The sequence below is a fragment of the Oncorhynchus gorbuscha genome, linkage group LG06 (assembly GCF_021184085.1).
Source record: "Oncorhynchus gorbuscha isolate QuinsamMale2020 ecotype Even-year linkage group LG06, OgorEven_v1.0, whole genome shotgun sequence".
Lineage (NCBI taxonomy): Eukaryota > Metazoa > Chordata > Actinopteri > Salmoniformes > Salmonidae > Oncorhynchus > Oncorhynchus gorbuscha.
The window spans coordinates 38,021,446-38,042,815 of NC_060178.1; the positions used below are offsets into that span (position 1 = coordinate 38,021,446).

Below are 21,370 nucleotides of genomic sequence, written 5' to 3' on the forward strand. Positions count from 1 at the left end.
TTGCTTCCAACACTCTTCTCAGCAAACTGGATGCAGTTTATCACAGTGCCATCCGTTTTGTCACTAAAGCACCTTATACTACCCACCACTGCGACTTGTATGCTCTAGTCGGCTGGCCCTCGCTACATATTCGTCGCCAGACCCACTGGCTCCAGGTCATCTACAAGGCCATGCTAGGCAAAGCTCCGCCTTATCTCAGCTCACTGGTCACGATGGCAACACCCATCCGTAGCACGCGCTCCAGCAGGTGTATCTCATTGATCATCCCTAAAGCCAACACCTCATTCGGCCGCCTTTCGTTCCAGTACTCTGCTGCCTGTAACTGGAACGAATTGCAAAAATCGCTGAAGTTGGAGACTTTTATCTCCCTCACCAACTTCAAACATCAGCTATCTGAGCAGCTAACCGATCGCTGCAGCTGTACATCATCTATTGGTAAATAGCCCACCCATTTTCACCTACCTCATCCCCACAGTTTTTATTTATTTACTTTTCTGCTCTTTTGAAAACCAATATCTCTACCTGTACATGATCATCTGATCATTTATCACTCCAGTGTTAATCTGCAATATTGTAATTATTCGCCTACCTCCTCATGCCTTTTGCACACATTGTATGTAGACTCCCCTTTTTTCTCTACTGTGTTATTGACTTCATGTGTAACTCTGTGTTGTCTGTTCACACTGCTATGCTTTATCTTGGCCAGGTCGCAGTTGCAAATGAGAACCTGTTCTCAACTAGCCTACCTGGTTAAATAAAGGTGAAATAAAAAATAAAAAATAAAATAAAAAACCAGTGGGTGGAGTATACCTTTTTTGACTGTTCAAGTACTGGCATGACTTTTTTTTGAGTACTGGAGTAGTCAAATAAAAATAACCAAAATGTTTAGAACAAGGGCAGCACTATATATATGGTGTACAGTATGTAAACTTCAACTGTGTGTATGTACATACAGTTAAATTTAAACTCAGATTTTCCTTGACTTTGTTGTCCGTAAGCCATTTTTCCACAACTTTGGATGTATGCTGGGGTTTTTGTCCATTTTGGAATGACCCATTTGCAACCAAGCTTTAACTTCCTGACTGATATCTTGAGAAATCATCCACATGATTTTCCTCCCTCATGAAGCCATCTATTTTGTGAAGTGCAGCAATCCCTCCTGTAGCAAAGCACCCCACAACATGATGCTGCCACCCCTGTGCTTCACGGTTGGGATGGTGTTCTTCAGCTTGCAAGCTTACCCCATTTTACTCCAAACACAATAAGGGTCATTATGGCCAAACAGTTCTAATTTTATTTCATCAGACCAGAGAACATTTCTCCAAAAAGAACGATCTTTGTCCCCACGTGCAGTTGCAAACCGTAGTCTGGCTTTTGTATGGTGGCTTTGGAGCAGTGGCTTCTTCCTTGCTGAGCGGCCTTTCAGGTTATGTCGATATAGGACTCGTTATAATGTGGATATAGATACTTTGTACCTGTTTCTTCCAGCAGGACAAGGTCCTTCGCTGTTGTTCTGGAATTGATTTGCACTTTTCGCACCAAAGTACATTCATCTCTAGGAGATAGAACGTGTCTCCTTCCTGAGTGGTATGATGACTGCATGGTCCCATGTGGTCCCATGGTGTTTATACTTGCGTACTATTGTTTGTACAGATGAACGTGGTACCTTCAGGCATTTGGAAATTGCTCCCAAGGATGAAACAGACATGTGGAGGTCTACAATTATTTTTCTGAGGTCTTGGTTGATTTCTTTTTATTGTCCCATGATGTCAAGCAGAGGCACTGAGTTTGAAGGTAGGCCTTGAAATACATCCACAGGTACACCTCCAATTCAAAATCAAATCAAATCAAATCAAATCAAATTTATTTATATAGCCCCAATTGACTCAGAAAATGCAAACAATGCAGGTCAATTCAAATGATGTCCTATCAGAAGCTTCTAAAGCCATTACATAATTTTCTGGAATTTTCCAAGCTGTTTAAAGGCACAGTCAACTTAGTTTATGTAAACTTCTGACCCACTGGAATTGTGATAGAGTGAATTATACATTAAATAATCTGTCTATTAACAATTGTTGGAAAAATTACTTGTGTCATGCACAAAGTAGATGTCCGAACTGACTTGCCAAAACAATAGTTTGTTAAAAGGACATTTTTGGAGTGGTTGAAAAACGAGTTTGAATGATTCCAACCTAAGTGTATGTAAAATTCCGACTTCAACTACACACATATATGTACGTATATATATATATATATATTCAGTCAATAAAAAAACTAATGCCATTTAAGATGAATGTATTAAAACTCTAATCTCAACTGGTTATATTATATCGTGGATCATACTCTTCGAAAAGGGAGTAACCTCAGCCGCATGTCACTTTCTTGTAGAAGCCTACTGCTGTACAATGGCATAGCATTGTTTTGTAAATTTAGCAGACAAGATGCACTTATTTCCCTAGCACTTATCACAGTCAAGACACCTATTTTATTATAAAATATAACAGAATATTGCGAAGTGATTCGCATCTCACGTCCGCAACAGGTTTTCTTAAAGCGTGATTATTTGAAACAAGGCTCAATTCGGTAAGGTGAAAGGCACATTTTTCAGGTTCCAAATCAAAATCTGTGTTCTTTTCAATATAGTTTATTATGCCTGAGGGGAGGACGGCTCACAATAATGGCTGGAATGGAAGTAATGTAATGGCATTAAACCATGTGTTTGATACCATTCCACTGATTCAGGTCCAGCCATTACCACAAGCCTGTCCTCCCCAATTAAGGTGCCACCAACCTCCTGTGACATGTACAAATGGAACACTAGGGTCAAAGCAAATGAACATTGTCTTCAAGACAACATTTTGACCAAATAGTTTTACAGTATTTGAAAAAAGAAGAAGTAGTGTTGGTATTGAATCAAATATAAAATATATTTAGGTTTTATTAACACTTTTTTTGGTTACTACATGATTCCATATGCGTTATTTCATAGTTTTGATGTCTTCACTATTATTCCACAATGTAGAAAACAGTCAAATAAAGACAAACCCTGGAATGAGTAGCGGTGTACACACATTTGACCGGTACTGTATGTGTGTTTGTGTGTGTGTTTGTGTACGTGTGTGTGTATATATATATGTGTGTGTGTGTATATAACTAAGCACTCCTCCCTGTGTCTCTATCTAGATACTGTATAACCAGCAGAGTGTGGAGGTGCAGGGGAACCTGAAGAGGAAGCTGATCACGAGGCTGCAGCCAGACACAGACTACAGCTTTGTGTTGATGTCTAGAGGGAACAGTGCTGGGGGTCTACAGCAGCAGGTCTCCATCAGGACCGCCCCTGACCTGCTCAAGACCAAACCCATCCAATACCAACATGACCCAGAGGAGGGGGGCAAGCTCACCATCACCCTGCCCAAAGTCCCCACCACCGCCCCTGTCAGGTCTGTCCCATAAACACTGTGGCTGTTACTGTCACTACCACCATCACTCTCACTGCTAAAACTAGGGCTATAACCAACTTCCATCCTGTTCAATGCTTGATTATAAATCTGTTACTCCTGCTGTGTCCCTATACCTCTAACTGGGGACCTGGGGGCGATTGTTCCTTAGTCGGGGATCTCTATCTGAGTCCATTGTAAAGATGGCGATCTAAATCCCTATACCTATTAGTATTATCTATTATTGCCACTACTTGTATTATCCATCCTGTGCTTACTTATCCATCCTGTGCTTACTTATCCATCCTGTGCTTACTTATCCATCCTGTGCTTACTTATCCATCCTGTGCTTACTTATCCATCCTGTGCTTACTTATCCATCCTGTGCTTACTTATCCATCCTGTGCTTACTTATCCATCCTGTGCTTACTTATCCATCCTGTGCTTACTTATCCATCCTGTGCTTACTATAGTTGTAAGCAACAAGTCAACATGAATCCTCCAACACCAACTGTCCCAACTATGTCCTTAAGAAGATAGGGGGCGGCAAGTAGCCTATTTGTTAGAGCGTTGGACTAGTAACCAAAAGGTTGCTAGAATCCCCGAGCTGACAAGGTACAAACCTGTCGTTCTGCCCCTGAACAAGGCAGTTACCCCACTGTTCCTAGGCCGTGTGGTGGTTCATTTCTTTACTATCAAATGAGGAGAGACAAACTTATCACACAAGTCAGAGTTATACATAAACTAAATCTTTAATAGTGAGAGCTTTGCAATAGCAATGGCTGGTCAGCCCATCACCGTCTCTGATGATCCGTTGAGAGTGGTGAGACAAAAGTACAAAGGTCTTTTCTAGCCAAGGTACACCCCCTTTAAACCTACATGACGAACAACAGATATATAGAGTGGGTCACAAGGTTAAGATTTGTATGAAAGATACTTATAATACATAGCAGACAGTATCTGCTGGGTAAACAGTTTTCGTTTTATAGACCAGTGTCTGGTCCTCCGACTCCAAACTGGAACCATCTCTCCCTGGTACGGTATAGAACAGACACATTAATTCATGCTCTGGAATGCTCTTTATGTTTTATCATCCAAAAGACATGGTAAATCTCCTGTCAGTGTTATCTCCCAGAGGCCCATCCTCAGTAGAAAACACACACACACAATAGTTAAAAATACTCTATTCTGTTGAAATAAAATAACCATTTGATGCAATTAAAGTATTATAGCATAATCTTGCAATTTTGCCACCATAGCTGTCATTGAGAATAAGAATTTGTTCTTAACTTACTTGCCTAGTTAAATAAAGGTTTAACAAAAAGAAGAACAGGAGAGGATAGAGAATGAGAATGGTTAGAGGATAAAGAATGAGTTGTCAAGTGTTGCTACTGTATGTTGTCTGGGTGCTACTTCATCTGTTCATCTATTTGGCTGGAGGCCAGAGCTATACTGTTAAAAGTAACACCCAGCACTTAAAGGAGTTGAGAGATGATTTGGACAGAGAGAAGATGACGCACAACAGAGGCTAAAGAGGCTGAGCTCGCTGTAATTTGGGTCCAGAAGGCCTTCCTCACCAGACACACAGAAAAGAAAACATGGCTTTCCATGCTAATGCTAAATCAATATCCTCAGATGAGCACGAGGATGATGAAGGATTTATGGAGGATGAGGATCTGCACGCACGCACACATACACACAAGCTGTGTCCTCCAGGGCTGCCTGGTTGGAGAACATCTCCAGTGCCTGTATATACGTCACGCTATTCTACACACCAACATGAATAAATTCTATAGTATTCTACACTACGGCATAAATACTATAGTGGTTTTGTAGTGTAGTGTTTTTGCAGACTTTACTGTAGTATTAACTATAGTGTTTTTGACTACATTACTGCAGTATTTAATATAGTGTTTCTTTTTCAAGAAACCTACTGGAGAAATACTAAGATCACGTTTTCAATAACTGGTCGGTATGAACAGATAGTTCAAAGTTTATGCTATTTTCGATACCTGGCATTTAGGTTTTTCACTTATGGGTGGCTCAAATTGCGATATGGGGAAGGGAATGGGCAGGGTATATGCATATTGAATACTGTAGTATTTACTAGTTACTGTTTTTTGCAGACTTTACTGTAGTACTGTGCTACAGTGTTCTTTTGTGAATAATACTGTAGTATTCACTATAGTATTCTACAGGATACTGCAACATTCTACAGTACTACACACGATCGAGGGAAAATACAGTGTGTAATATTTGTATTCTACAGTATATTTCATTTGACTACTTAATTCTATAGGAACTGTAGTATTTTTTTGTGTGAGCAGTTCATAACCACCTTGGTATTTTCACATTTATTTTCAGTGGTATAGCAGTAGAGAGAGCACTATTAGGGATAAGTCTGGCTTTGTCCCAGGCCAGCCTGCTGTCCTGCAATCATGACTAGTAAAAACCTTTAAAAAATAGGCTTTATCTAAAAAAACTGTGCTAGTAAGACACATTTGAAACTGGCGCTATAGGGGAGGACTGCCGCTTTATCGGCTCTTAACCAACCATGCTATTTTGTTTGTTTTTTTGCTTTGTTCATAACTTGTTTTGTACATAAATGTTGCTGCTACCATCTCTTATGACCGAAAAGAGCTTCTGGACATCAGAACTGGGATTACTCACCTCAAATTGGATGAAGAGTTCTTCTTCAATGAGTCGGACGGGAGGGATATACTACTACAGACACCCGACCAGGTCCAGATCCCTGTGATTTGCTGGAAAAGGAAACAGAGGTTTCGCAGGAAGAGATCAGGGTGCCTTGTGAGGATCAGGAGACAAGTGGCTAATCTACACTTGCCTTCCATCCTGCTAGCTAATGTTCAATCGCTGGAAAATAAATGGGAAGAATTGACAGCTCGTATATTCTACCAACAGGACATTAAAAACTGTAATATCTTATGTTTCAACAAGTCGTGGCTGAACGACGACATTAAGAACATACAACTGGCGGATTATAAACTCTATCGGCAGGACAGAACAGCAGCCTCTGGTAAGACATGGGACGGGGGCCTATGCATATTTGTAAACAATAGCTGGTGCACGATATCTAAGGAAATCAAGGTTTTCCTCGCCTGGGGTAGAGTATCTCACCACAAAATCAACCTAGAGTGTTCATCTGCATTTTTCATAGCTGTCTACATACCACCACAGACCGAGGCTGGCACTAAAACCGCACTCAATGAGCTGTATTCCAACATAAGCAAACAGGAATACGCTCATCCAGAGGTGGCGCTCCTTGTGGCCGGGGACTTTCAGGCAAGGAAACTTAAATCAGTTTTTACCTCGTTTCAATCATCATGTTAAAGTGTAACCAGAGGAAAATAAATGTACACCACACACAAAGCTCTCCCTCTCCCTCCATTTGGCAAATCTGACAAATCTGACTCTATCCTCCTGATTCCTCCTGATTCCTGCTTAAAGCAAGAAGCACCAGTGACTCGGTCTATAAAAAAGTGGTCAGATAAAGCAGATGCTACACTACATGACTGTTATGCTAGCACAGACTTGAATATGTTCCGGGATTCATCTGATGGCACACCACATAAGTCACTGGCTTTATCAATAAGTGCATCGATGACGTTGTCTCCACAGTTACTGTACGTACATACCCCAACCAGAAGCCATGGATTACAGACAACATTCGCACTGAGCTAAAGGGTAGAGCTGCCGCTTTCAATGAGTGGGACTCTAACACGGAAGCTTATAAGAAATCCCGGTATGCCCTCCGCTGAACCATGAAAAAGGCAAAGTGTTCTCAGGATTGTGTACAGGATTAAGATCGAATCATACTACACCGGCTCCGACGCTCGACCGACGTGGCAGGGCTTGCAAACTATTACAGAATATAAAGGGAAGCATTAGGTAACTTTAGGTATTAGTAAACGTTAATAATCTATCAAATTGATCACGGGGCGATGTGTATTCAATAGCTCCACATCTTGAACTCATGGTCGAAAATTTCTCATACAAAACATCCTGTCGGAGACCGGAAGGAATGGGCTCTCTCTTACTCGTTTGACCAAGAAACAAAGCCCGGGCAATTGACAAGACTGGCGACATCGTGTGGAAGCTGTAGGACTTGCAATCTCAGCCCCATGTAATTTGGTTTCCCATAAACAAAATATGCAAGTGGCGCATTGATACTTTTTCCAGTTTTCAGTGATCAGTTTTTCTTGCGCTTTTCGATTAAACATAGGCTCTGTTATAGTCACAGCCGTGATTTAACCAGTTTTAGAATCATATGCATATACTATATTCCTGGCATGAGTAGCAGGACACTGAAATGTTGCGCGATTTTTAACAGAATGTTCGAAAAAGTAGGGGGTAGGATTAATAGGTTAAACAGGTCAACATTCACAAGGCCGCTGGGTCAGACGGATTACCAGAATGTTTACTCCAAGCATGTGCTGACCAACTGGCAAGTGTCTTCACTGACATTTTCAACCTCTCCCTGTCTGAGTCTGTAATACCAAAATGTTTCAAGCAGACCACGATAGTCCCTGTGCCCAAGAACACTAAGGTAACCTGCCTAAATGACTACCGATCCATAGCACTCACGTCTGTAGCCATGAAGTGCTTTGAAAGGCTGGTCATGGTTCACATCAACACCATCATCCCAGAAACCCTAGACCCAACCCAATTTGCATACCGCACCATCAGGTCGCAGTTGCAAATGAGAACTTGTTCTCAACTAGCCTACCTGGTTAAATAAAGGTGAAATAAAAATCAATAAAAATCAACAGATGATGCAATCTCTATTGCTCTCCACACTGCCCTTTCCCACTTGGACAAAAGGAACACCTACGTGAGAATGCTATTCATTGACTACAGCTCAGTGTTCAACACCATAGTGCCCTCAAAGCTCATCACTAAGCTAAGGACCCTGGGACTAAACACCTCCCTCTTCAACTGGATCCTGGACTTCCTGACGGGCCGCCCCCAGGTGGTGAGGGTAGGTAACAACACATCCGCAACTCTGATCCTCAACACGGGGGCCCCGCAAGGGTGCGTGTTCAGTCCCTTCCTGTACTCCCTGTTCACTCATGACTGCAAGGCCAGGCACGACTCCAACACCATCATTAAGTTTGCTGATGGCACAACATGGTAGGCCTGATCACGACAACGATGAGACAGTCCGTAGAGAGGACGACAGAGACCTGACCATGTGGTGCAAGGACAACAATCTCTCCCTCAACGTGATCAAGACAAAGGAAATGATTGTGGACTACAGGAAAAGGAGGACCGAACACGCCACCATTCTCATCGATGGGGCTTTAGTGGAGCAGGTTGAGAGCTTTCAAGTTCCTTGGCGTCCACATCACTGTACTGCTTTTTAATTATTTGTTATTCTTATCTCTTACTCTTTTTGTGGTATTTTCTTAACTGTATTTTGTTGGTTAGGGTCTTGTAAGTAAGCATTTCATTGTAAGGTCTACACCTGTTGTATTCGGCACATGTGACAAATAAAATTTGATTGGATTTACTGTAGCTCTATGCTACTCTCCCATTAGAGCAGAAAGCAATTTCTTCAAGAGTTCACTTCAAATGTTAACTAATAAAAAATCAGGGCCCAATGCAGAACCTGCAATTTCAGAAAAGGTACTTTTTTTTACCCTTCCGACTCAGGCAGACTTGTGAATTACTTGGACTCAAGTGTTTGTTTCTAAAAAGAAACTGTGAACATCTAAGCCGTAATAAGCAGCGCCAGCATGAGTGAGAAAAAAAAACAAAAAAACGAATTTAGCAATACAATCAGTATCTTAATGCCCTGGCCAGACCTTTTCATCACACTCTGGATTAGAGCCACACACACACACACACACACACACACACACACACACACACACACACACACACACACACACACACACACACACACACACACACACACACACACACACACACACACACACACACACACACACACACACACACACACACACACACACACACACACACACACAGGAACAAGCACACAAGAGCCAGAGTAAACATCCGAGCCAAAGCCAAACTTATCCTACTATTCCTCTGGTGACAGAAGTTAACTACATAGGTTTAACTGGGCAAAGATGTTGACGCATAAGAGGGGGGAGGTGTGTGTGTGCATAGCATACGTGTGTTCGCCTATCAGGGGATTCATTATTTGGTATGAGAAACTACATATCTATGTTCGAGTATGGATAGATTGAGGCCTTAGCAGAGCCTGAATGTTATGACAATAGAGATATCTGAGATATGCTCAGGCTTACCCAAAGGAACAGCGTGTTACCCACACATGCATGCACCCATGCACGCACACACACTCATACTCACTCACTCCATCGCACACACACATTGGTTTTTACTATCCAAGTGGGGACCAAAACATCTATTCTCATTCTAAATCTTATTTTCCCTACACCTAACCTTAACCAAGCCCTAACCTTAACCCCTAATCCCTAGCCCCTAACTCCTCAGCCTAATTCTAACCCTAATTGTAAATCCTAACCCTAAACCTAACACCTAAACCTAAAATCTTTTTTTTTTCCTTTTGGGGACCGGTTGAAATGTCCCCACTATTCAAATGTTCCTTGTTTTCCTATCCGATGAGAGGACTTTTGGAACCCAAAAGGATAGTAAAGTTAGACCACACGCACACACACACACACACACAAACACCCTGGTCGTGCTCAACCTGCCTGTCTCTCTCTCTACAGATATTACTACATAGTGGTGGTTCCTGTCACACCAGCCACACTACACAGGTGGGAGAACCCTGAAGATATGGACTTGGATGAGGTGAGTGCTGTGACGATATCGACAGATCGTGCTGTGAATTGCTGATTACAGAATTCTCAGCTTTCACTACACATGTAAATTGCCATTTTTGCCGTTAACAGTTCTTTGCTGTGCAGGATGGTGATTTCCATTTTTAAAAAATAAGCTTTTTATTTTTCATTTCAAGTTTTGCTTCTCCTGAGTGTTTGAGGCACTTAAAACACTCCTAAATAGCAGCTCATAGCATTTTTTTGCTTTGTTTTATTAATGTGGACCTTTTGGGCTTCAATACCTTTCTCGTGAGTTTGCTTTCTCTCAATCTACTGTCGTCTGCAGAAAAAGTGCAGCCTCTTGAATATCAAAAAGCATAGAACGCGTTAAATAAATATGTCTGCATCCAAAGCACCTTTGAGACAGCAAGATCTGCTCTCTCATTGTCAAAGCCTTTTCTTTCTCTGCAATCTAAAACATTGCTATTGCTGCCGTTTTATAGACTAGAGAAACTGTCGGTATGAAATGAGTCGGTTAAAGTCTTGTTGGCATGTATTGTTGAAGAGCGGAGAAGAGGAACAAGGTGATGGGGGGGGTTCACATAAAAATGTAACGTGGACTTTCTAGGAGTCAGTAGAACTGTAGAATACTTCAGACATTCTCTTTGAATACACACACACAGGAACAAACACACACACACACACACACACACACACACACACACACACACACACACACACACACACACACACACACACACACACACACACACACACACACACACACACACACACACACACACACACACACACAGGAACAAAACACACACACACAGGGACACACACACACACACACACACACACACACACACACACACACACACACACACACACACACACACACACACACACACACACACACACACACACACACACACACACACACACACACACACACACACACACACACACACAGGAACAAACACACACACACACACACAGGAACAAGCACACACACACACAGGAACAAACACACACACACACAAACACACACAGGAACACACTCCTGAGACTGTCTAATAAAGCTATGACCTCTCACCACAGCTGTAGGTCAGAAAGAGGTGTGAGTGGTGAGAGAGACAAGAGAGGAGCAGCTCAAGTGTGAAACCTGGCTGCAGGACCAAGATGTTATAAAACTTGAATTACTCTATGCATCATTTGCAGTGTAAGATTTTAACCCACCTGTGAGCCTAGAAGCACAATTAATTGTGGCCTATGGGCGCAGTTTATGAACACATATTTATTTGATGTGAACAGTATGTGTGTTCTATATTATTGACTATATAGTTGCTACAGAATAAAAACAAAAACCCCAAACTGAACAGATAACTTTATTATCTAAGTGCCTTGCTCAAAGCCATAATGGCAGGAGATTGTGTATCTTTGAGTCTTCGCTCCAATTGGCACCCTATTTCCTACATAGTTACATACAGAACGGCGCTATTTGGGCTGCAGATAAGTATTTCTCTCTGATGTCATGTCAGCTCCTGGAGGCTAGTTCTGAACAGAGCCTGAAGAGGAGACAGAACCAAGAGTTCCTCAGACCCTACATCGCTGCCAAGATGGATGCTCTCCCAGACACCTTCCCTCTAGGAGACGAGAAGAAGTACAACGGCTTCTACAACATGCCTCTACCGGGCCAGCAGCAGTACCTCTGTTTCGTACTGGCTGCCCTCAAAGGCCACGAATCTGTAAGTGAAACAACCACTTCTCCGTATCTATATATACTGTAGTCCTGTCACAAACACAACTTCCATACGGTATCACCATCCCCGAGATACATGAACATCCAATGTAGAATCAAACTCAAAAGACTAGTACTGTTAATACAACAGTAAGGATGTCATATACTGTAAATGCCCCTTGAGTCTGCCATGCATATTCTACACAGTGCAGCCTGCCAATTATTGGATTTTAGCACAATCAGTTGTTTTTGTTGTTGCGATACTCCTCGCGTCTCTCAGTGACACAGCTAGGTAACAGGTGGGCCAAGACTTCCACTGGTGTCGCCATGCCACACGCTGCACAAAGCAGTAGCACTGTGTGACTCACGTCTGTGTAGTGAGTCACGGTTACGTGTCGCAGAGAAACTATGAGCCCGTGTCACAGTCAGAGTTCACTCAGTGTGGCCGTCATTGGTTTCCTCTTTAGAAGATGCACTCACTGGTGGCCTTGGTCTTCACTGCAGAAGTTCAGACAGCTCCTCAGCCTCAAAACATGTCTCCCCTATCTATTTACTGTACATACAGTGCATTTGGAAACTATTCAGACCCCTTGGATTTTTCCACGTTTTGTGTTTTTTTTTCTCATCAATCTACACACAATACCCCATAATGACAAAGCAAAAAAATGTTTGCAAAAGAATACAATTATGAAATATCACCTACAGAAGTATTCAGACCCTTTTACTCAGTACTTTGTTGAAGCACCTTTGGCAGCGTTTACAGACTCGAGTCTTCTTGAGTATGATGCTACAAGCTTGGCACACCTGTATTTGGGGAGTTTCTCCCATTCTTCTCTGTAGATCCTCTCAAGCTCTGTAAGATTGAATGGGGAGTGTCGCTGCACAGCTGCCATTCCAAATCATGTCCAATCGATTGAATTTACCACAGGTAGACTCCAATTAAGTTGTAGGAGCATCTGAAGGATGATCCATGGAAACAGGATGCAACTGAGCCCAATTTCAAGGTAATAAAAACAAACTGTTTTCGCTTTGTCATTATGGGGTATTGTGTGTGGATTGATGAGGAACAAAAATGTATGTAATCAATTTTCGAATGAGAGTGTAACGTAACAAAATGTGGAAAACGTCAAGGGATCCGAATACTTTGTGAATGCACTGTATACTACATGAGGAAATGATGGCATGGTTGATAAAAAAAATATTTAAAAAACATACATCGATTTTTACAACCATTGGACCACCAACTCTCGACAGTGCCAGCCCATTGCTATGCCTTTCTCCATCTTCTGGGAAGCAATACATTGTGGAGAGTTGTGTATTGTGTTTTTGTTCAGCTAGAACATGGTTATTTCTCTTTAACAGAGTGACAGACAGACACATAACAGATCTATGACCCAGTAAAGTGAATTATTATTGAATCTAAGTCATGCCTGGCCAGATAAAATAGCAGGCTAATCACGTTCATGGGAAAACAGGGAAGTGAGCTCAGCTTTATAGTTATGGCAGGGTTGATGGCAGGATGGAGGAAGGAGGAGGAGAGAGGAGGAAGAGGGAGGCGGGAGACTGGAGCAAAAGGGCACTGCAGCTTTATGTGGCTCCCTTGGCTGGCAAATATGCCTGGAAGTGTGAAATTGGATAAAAGAAACAAGCCATATAAACAGTGTGATCACTTACAGCAGGGAAGAGAGGGAGAGAGGGAGGAGGGGAGGGAGCATTAGAGAGAAAGGGTGTCAGTTTCATCTGAGGGGACTGGAGAGAACCGAATGGGAGTGATGGAGGGGTGAAAAGAATGAGGGGTACAGAGAGAGAGATAAGTCTGATGGAGGAATGGAGAGTGGTAGAGGGAGCCTTGGGGAAATAATATACAGTACTAAGAGAAGAGGAATGCAGTAAAGGTTTTATGGATGAGATTTTCTTTTTTTATGGGGAGATTTTATGGATGAAAAAGAGAGTTGTTTAAATGACAGAGGGAGGCAGAGAGACAGAGACGCCGTGAAAATAGGGAGATGGACAGAGGCAAATAGAGGAAGAGACAGATTGAAAGAACGAGAGCGAGACAGGACGAAAGAGAGACCGAGACACAGACAGAGAGAGGTCGTAGCCTGAGGATTAAGGGAGGGGGGAAGGGGGGGGTCCTGGTGCTCTGCCCTCACCTCAGACACACCCAGAGGGGATCGTTGTCAATATGTTCAATAATCATCTTAGTGTTTAATGTTACACTGATCTCATCTCATTGACAATGACTTTTGAGGACCTATCTGCAAAATTATGATTCTGAGATAAATGGCTTCAAAGTTCCAAACCCTCAATTATTGAATTTAAGGATTTATCAACATGAACTGGGGTATTTAGGGTACTTTATACTGGTGAATACTCGTTTCCGATGGGCCAGAAGGGCATTCTAAAATAGCGATCATGACGCAATAAGCGCCTACACACACAGACCCTACTTGCTACAAAGTAACATCAAGCTCAACCAGCAACCACACAAACCGAAATTGGATACATCCAAAACACAGATCCAAAGAGGAAAAACTTAGCTAGCGTTTATTTATTTTTGCAGAGACATGTTTTATTGGAGCATCTGATGACCTGACGTGGTGAGTGATGACCATGAGTTTCTTTGGTCCTTGCCGATGCAGTCATGACGCAAGTGGCGCTCTGTAAAAAACAAGGCTGTGTAAACAACTACATTTTGACACAAATGCAGATAGAAACGTATGGTCCCAAGCTCTTGAAAATGTGTCACATGTTACTTCCAATGTGCTATCGTGAGAATGATTATTGAGAGACCTTTTAACCTTTTACTGCAGTGGGCTGAATCAGGGTCACACAGAGTGTTTATTGGTCGTCTTAAACAAATCTACGCCTCACACACATTTAGGTGACGACTAAACCGGAAAGCAGACGTGGTTCTTCCATTGGAACTTGGTGGTGCTTTTAGATGGTTGAAAGCACAGTGATTGCACGTTGGGAATTCAACCAACCTCTGGCTGTCTTTTTGAGTGGGTGAATCCACATCTCAACCAAATATTACCCAAATGTTCATGTTTCAATGATGTGTTGTGCCCAGTAGGAAGCCTTATTGTGGGAGAAACAATGGGGGAAAATAAGACTATTCACCCTATGCACTCCTCGGTCTTCTTCCCTTCCCTTCCCTGCATCAGCTCTGCATTTCACTCACTTTATTATCTCTCCAATACACAGCATTCCCATGCTGCATTTGTAAATGTATAGGCGCTGGAAGTACATTATTCACTCACTCTATGGGCTGTGTTTCTATCAGATAGTGCTTCTCAAATTGATCACTCCCAAAGTTTCCCCCCTCTCTGAGAATATCTAAATGTCCTCTTTTGTTTGGGCTTCCATCAACTGTGTCTAAGAGGCGTGACTGCTGCCATTTTTCAAATAAAGTTTTGTGCTACACTGCCTGCTACACATTGCCAAAAGTATAAGAATGAGCTGTGGAGAAGAGGAGCCTGGGAGAGAGAGAATAGAGAGACCGAGACAGAAGAGGGAGGGACGAGCCTGGAAGCGATGGAGAGAGAAAGAGGAAGCCGAGAAATGAGATCAACATGAACAGTTCTCAGAGATGTCAGGCTATTCATGGCTGTTTCTGTCATTGAGTCGATCAAGACTCCAGGTCTTTCTCAGCAGGTATCAGAATATGGGAGGCACCATGACCTTTTGACCTTGAACATTTGTGCAAAGGCTTTTGGCCCATATGAGTCCTTTGTTTATGCAGGATATAACTGCAACCATCAACATCAATATCAGATGCATATTTTCAATATTTCCTTTGAAGACGTCAATTTATGCTGTGGTGAAACATTCAGAAGACTCGACAGTAACCCTTGTTTTGAGTACTCCTCAACTGGGCCTGACAAGTTCTATCCACATGTAAACCTGGTGGCATGGCCTCAGTGAAAGTTGTTGGGATTTCCTCTGCCAGTTATTAAACGATCATTTTAGCAACACGTCTTAGACAGCGAAGGGGTTGCAAATGGGACAGAGAGAGAGGTAGAGCGAGGGGTAGAGAGATGGGGAGAGAGAGAGAGAGAGAGAGAGAGAGAGAGAGAGAGAGAGAGAGAGAGAGAGAGAGAGAGAGAGAGAGAGAGAGAGAGAGAGAGAGAGAGAGATCTTGATGGAGGATTAGACTCAGTCATTGTGTATATTCCCTGCTGTGTCCAGGGAGGGTGACTAGTGCAGGGGAGGATGTGCATCAGTGGCCTCTGAGGACAAATCCGATAAAGGTGACAACTTTTATCACGCCCTCTGAAAGCCAGCAGAGAACCCGGGGCCAACTCTGTCTCACTGGCGTCAGTACAGTATATCACAGTCTCACTAATTGACATGGCAGGGTTAGAGGAGGGGAAGAGCAGGAGAAGAGAGCAACAGAGGCTGAAAATAACTCAGGGTCAGGGGCAGAGAGGAGCGAGGGGAAGGGGACAGACTTAACTACCAGGGAGCGGTTGTGAGTGGGCGATTGCTGATACATGGGCAGGATCTGGGGTTTGTTTAACTGCTCGCAGCATATGTGTACTACTCTCTGAGTGTATTTAGTAGTAGCTTCATCTGCATCAGCACTTAGGCTACAGTAAGCCTATACCTCTCTCCCGGCTTGCGTCTGTGCCACCACAGTAAGCAGGCACATGTAGTGACTGCAGTGCTCTGTGTGTTTCTACGGCAACTGGAATGAACACCTGCACCAGTTAATGTTTTTATCAGTTAAAAAGGCATTAAAACCCCATTAAAAAGGGAGTTCTGTCATAAATTTCCGAAGTAGGCAATCTCTCTCTCAAGTTTTTTGCAGAGGCTGGGTACAATGGATATGGCTTGGCATGATGCTGGCGTCACATAAGAAAGCTAAATGGATCAATTTGCAAGGCGTAAATATCATAAAGTAACTGCGCTTGCTGTCACTTTGTGTTCTGGCTGACAGGTTGGGGAATTTTCACTCTATTAAAGAATGGAGCTAGCTACAAATACACCTCTCTCTCCTTCACCAGATGCCTGGCTGATGTTAGTCTCCAGCAGACACAGCGTTAGATACGTGCTAAGGCAGAGCTGCGAAGAATTCTGTATAGGGCTACGGTAACATCACGTCGAGTTAGCACCGTGTTTCCAGGCGCCTAACTGATGTCAGCCACTGACTTTCAATCAGGCACTGGGTTGGACAAGAGATAAGACACAAGAGCAACAGAGCTCTAAAGTACTCCAACGGGCTTGAGACTACACAGGTCTCAAGGTTAATAGAGCAGTGTTCAGCCTCCAACCAAATGATAAAGCCTCTCCATTCTGAACAGGGGTTTCTGTGTGGTGTCCTCCTCCTTCTTCTCTCCTGCAGCAGAAGACGTTTGCGGCCAGCCCATACTCGGACCCCATCACAGTGACGCTCCACAGCGGTATGGCTCGCCATGCTGAGGACCCAGAGATGCTGTGGGTCATGGGCCCTGTCCTGGCCGTCGTACTCATCATCATCATCGTCATTGCTATCCTGCTCTTCAAGAGGTAAATACACCGCCGCGCCAACTATTTCATTGCTGCAATGAATGTGCGTCACGGCACTCTAGTGTTTAATGTGGATCGTTTTTCGCAAGTGCCCGCAACTGTACATGTGTGCTTGTGTTCTCAAAAAAGTGACATTAATGAAATTTTGAAAATCGAGTGTGCTTTAAATGCCAGGATGACGTACTCATTTTGGCATTTCATCTAGTAGAATTCACTACACAATTGTGAGGAGGAGAAATGTCTCTCCAGACTCACGTGTGTAGAGCAGACAGTGTCAAAAGAGGTGGTTAACTTGCATCGGCATGACAGTTGGCACAAATGCACATATACACTACATGACCAAAAGTATGTGGACACATGCTCGTCGAAACATCTCATTCCAAAATCCCCAGCGTTAATATGGAGTTTGCTGCTATAAAAGCCTCCATTCTTCTGGGAAGGCTTTCCACTAGATGTTGAAACATTGCTGCTGGGACTTGCTTCCACTAGACCATTAGTGAGGTCGGGCACTGATGTTGGGCGGTTAGGCCTGGCTCACGGTCTGCATTCCAATTCATCCCAAAGGTGTTCGATGGGATTGGTCAGGGCTCTGAGCAGGCCAGTCAAGTTCTTCCACATCGATCTTGACTAACCATTTCTGTGCATGGGGCATTGTCATGCAGAAACAGGAAACTGTTGCCACAAAGGTGGAAGCACAGAATCGTCTAGAATGTCATTGTATGCTGTAGCGTTATATGATTTCCCTTCACTGGAACTAAGGGGCCATGGCTGAACAATGAAAAACAGCCCCAGGCCATTATTCCTCCTCCCCCAAACTTTACAGTGGGGTAGGTAGCATTCTCCTGGCATCCACCAAACCCAGATTTGTCTGTCAGACTGGTAGATGGTGATGCGTGTAGCGTGATTCAACACTCCATAGAACACGTTTCAACTGCTCCAGAGTCCATTGGCCGCGAGCTTTACACCACTCCGTCCGATGCTTGGCATTGCGCATGGTGATCTTAAGCTTGTGTGCGGCTGCTCGGGCATGGAAACCCATTCCCGACTAACAGTTTATGCACCGACGTAGCTTCCACGGGCAGTTTGGAACCCGTATTGAGTGTTGCAACAGGGGACAACCAATTTTTATGTGCTACACGCTTCACCCCTCGGCGGTCCCGTTCTTTGAGCTTGTGTGGCCTATCACTTCGCGGCTGAGGCATTATTGTGCCCAGACGTTTCCACTTCACAATAACAGCACCTACAGTTGACCGGGGCAGCTCTATCAGGGCACACATTTGGCGAACTGACTTCTTGGAAATGTTGCATCTTGTGATGGTGCCACATTGAAAGGCTCTGCTCGATTTTATACACCTGTCAGCAACAGGTGTGGCTGAAATAGCCTAATCCACTCATTTGAAGGGGTGTCCACATACGTTTGGAGAGTGTATTTGACCTCATCCCAAAATATGCTAATGAGCCCCACCAGTACATTGCCCCCACTTATGAATGGTGATCGTACTTCATATTCTAAATGTTGGGTAGAAACGGGTCTGATTATACTTACAAGGTACCAAACTGTACCATGTGAGTTCATATGCGTACCTGTGAAGTGTACCTTTCACTTTTTTTTGCACCCCAGGGAACAACAATGTACCTTTATTTTACTAGGCAAGTCAGTTAAGAACAAATTCTTATTTTCAATAACAGCCTTGGAACAGTGGGTTAACTGCCTGTTCAGGGGCAGAACGACAGATTTGTACTTTATCAGCTCGGGGATTTGAACTTGCAACCTTTCGGTTACTAGTCAAACGCTCTAACCACCAGGCTACCCTGCCGCCCCTGTTATAGAAATAACACCTTCAAGTTGTTGCATGTACTTAAAGCAAAGTGCAAAAAAATGTATTCTTGGCACTTTACACCATACAGTGCACTCTGAAAGTTTCCGGACCCTTTGAATTTTTCCACATTTTGTTACCTTATTATAAAACAACCATATTGGTTTTTTCCCCCTCATTAATCTACACACAACACCCCATAATGACACAGCAAAGGCAGGATTTTAGAAATGTTTGCTAATTTTTTTTTTTAATAAGGAACTGAAATATAACATTTACATAAGTATTCAGACACATTACTTAGTACTTTGTTGAAGCACTTTTGGCAGCGATTACGGGCTCGCATTCTCTTCGGTATAAAGCTACAAGCTTGGCACACCTGTAATTGGGTAGTTTCTCCCATTGTTCTTTGTCAGGTTGGATGGGGAGTGTCGCTGCACAGCTATTTTCAGGTTTCTTCAGAGATGTTTGATCGGTTTCAAGTCTGGGCTCTGGCTGGGCCACTCAAGGACATTCAGAGACTTGTCCCAAAGCCACTCCTGTGTTGTCTTGGCTGTGTGCTTAGGGTCGTTTTCCTGTTGGAAGGTGAACCTTCGCCCCAGTCGGAGGTCCTGAGCGCTCTGGAGTAGGTTTTCATCAAGGATCTCTCTGTACTTTGGCCCGATCCTGACGAGTCTCCCATTACCTGCCACTGAAAAACATCCCCCCAGCATGATGCTGCCACCACCATGCTTCATCGTATGGATGTTGCCAGGTGGAATCCAGATGTGACTCTTGGCATTCAGGCCAAAGAGTTCAATCTTGGTTTCATCAGGCCAGAGATTCTTGTTTATCATGGTCTGAGTCTTTAGGTGCCTTTTGGCAAACTCCAAGCAGGCTGTCATGTGCCTTTTACCTGAGGAGTCGCTTCAGTCTGGCCACTCTACCATAAAAGCCTGATTGGTGGAATTCTGCAGGGATGGTTGTCCTTCTGGAAGGTTCTCCCATGTCCAAAGAGGAACTCTAGAGCTCTGTCAGGGTGACCATCGGGTTCTTGGCCACCTCCCTGACCAAGGCCCTTCTCCCCCAATTTCTCAGTTTAGCTGTGCAGCCAACTCTAGGAAGAGTCTCTGTTTTTGGGGACCTTCAATGCTGCAGACATTTTTTGGTACCCTTCCCCAGATATGTGCCTCAAAACAGTCCTGTCTCAGAGCTCTATGGACAATTCCTTCAACTTCATGACTTGGTTTACGCACTGACATGCACTGTCAAATGTGGGACCTTATATAGACAGGTGTGTCTGCCTTTCCAAATCATGACCAATCAATTGAATTTACCACTGATGGACTCCAATCAAGCTGTAGAAACATCTCAATGATGATCAATAGAAGCAGGATGCTGAGCTTAATTTCGAATCTCATTGCAAAGGGTCTGAATATTATTTTTTATTTTTTTATGTGTTAAAATTTCTAAAACCTGTTTTCGCTTTGTCATTGAAGGGTATTGTTTGTAGATTGATGAGGAAAATAGTTTATTAATCCATTTTTAAAAAAGGCTGTAACTCAACAACGTGTCTGAATACTTTCCGAATACTCTGTATATACATAAGTAAGTGGACACCCCTACAAATGAGTGGATTCGACAATTTCAGCCACACCCGTTGCTAACAGGTGTGTAAAATCGAGCACACAGCCATGTAAACTCTATAGATGACCGGCAGTAGAATGGCCTTACTGAAGAGCTCAGTGACTTTCAATGTGGCACCATGAAAGTCAGTTTGTCAAATTTCTGCCCTGTAAGTGCTGTTATTGTGAAGTGGAAATGTCTAGGAGCAACAACATCTCAGCCGCGAAGTGATAGCCCACAGAACGGGACTGCCGAATGCTGATGCGCGAAGCGCAAAAAACTTCTGTCCTCGGTTGCAACAATAGTTCCAAACTGCCTGTGGAAGCAACATCAGCACAAGTACTGTTCGTCGGGAGCTTCATGAAATGGGTTTCCGTGGCCGAGCAGCCGCACACAAGCCTAAACTCACCATGCGCAACATCAAGCGTCGGCTGGAGTGAGGTAAAGCTCGCCACCAATGGA

The 21,370-nt window shown here is 43.4% G+C and overlaps 1 protein-coding gene across 15 annotated transcripts in view; it reads left to right on the forward strand.

Annotated features, from left to right (window-relative positions):
* LOC124037908 (receptor-type tyrosine-protein phosphatase F-like) overlaps positions 1-21,370 on the forward strand; it is a 448,750-nt gene that overhangs the window by 387,750 nt on the left and 39,630 nt on the right. For all 15 annotated transcript variants that reach the window (XM_046353139.1, XM_046353145.1, XM_046353141.1 and 12 more), the window contains 4 exons: positions 3,184-3,440; positions 10,181-10,262; positions 11,776-11,982; positions 17,323-17,486. In XM_046353139.1, the coding sequence (XP_046209095.1) occupies positions 3,184-3,440; positions 10,181-10,262; positions 11,776-11,982; positions 17,323-17,486 (710 nt within the window). The remainder of the gene's footprint in view (positions 1-3,183; positions 3,441-10,180; positions 10,263-11,775; positions 11,983-17,322; positions 17,487-21,370) is intronic.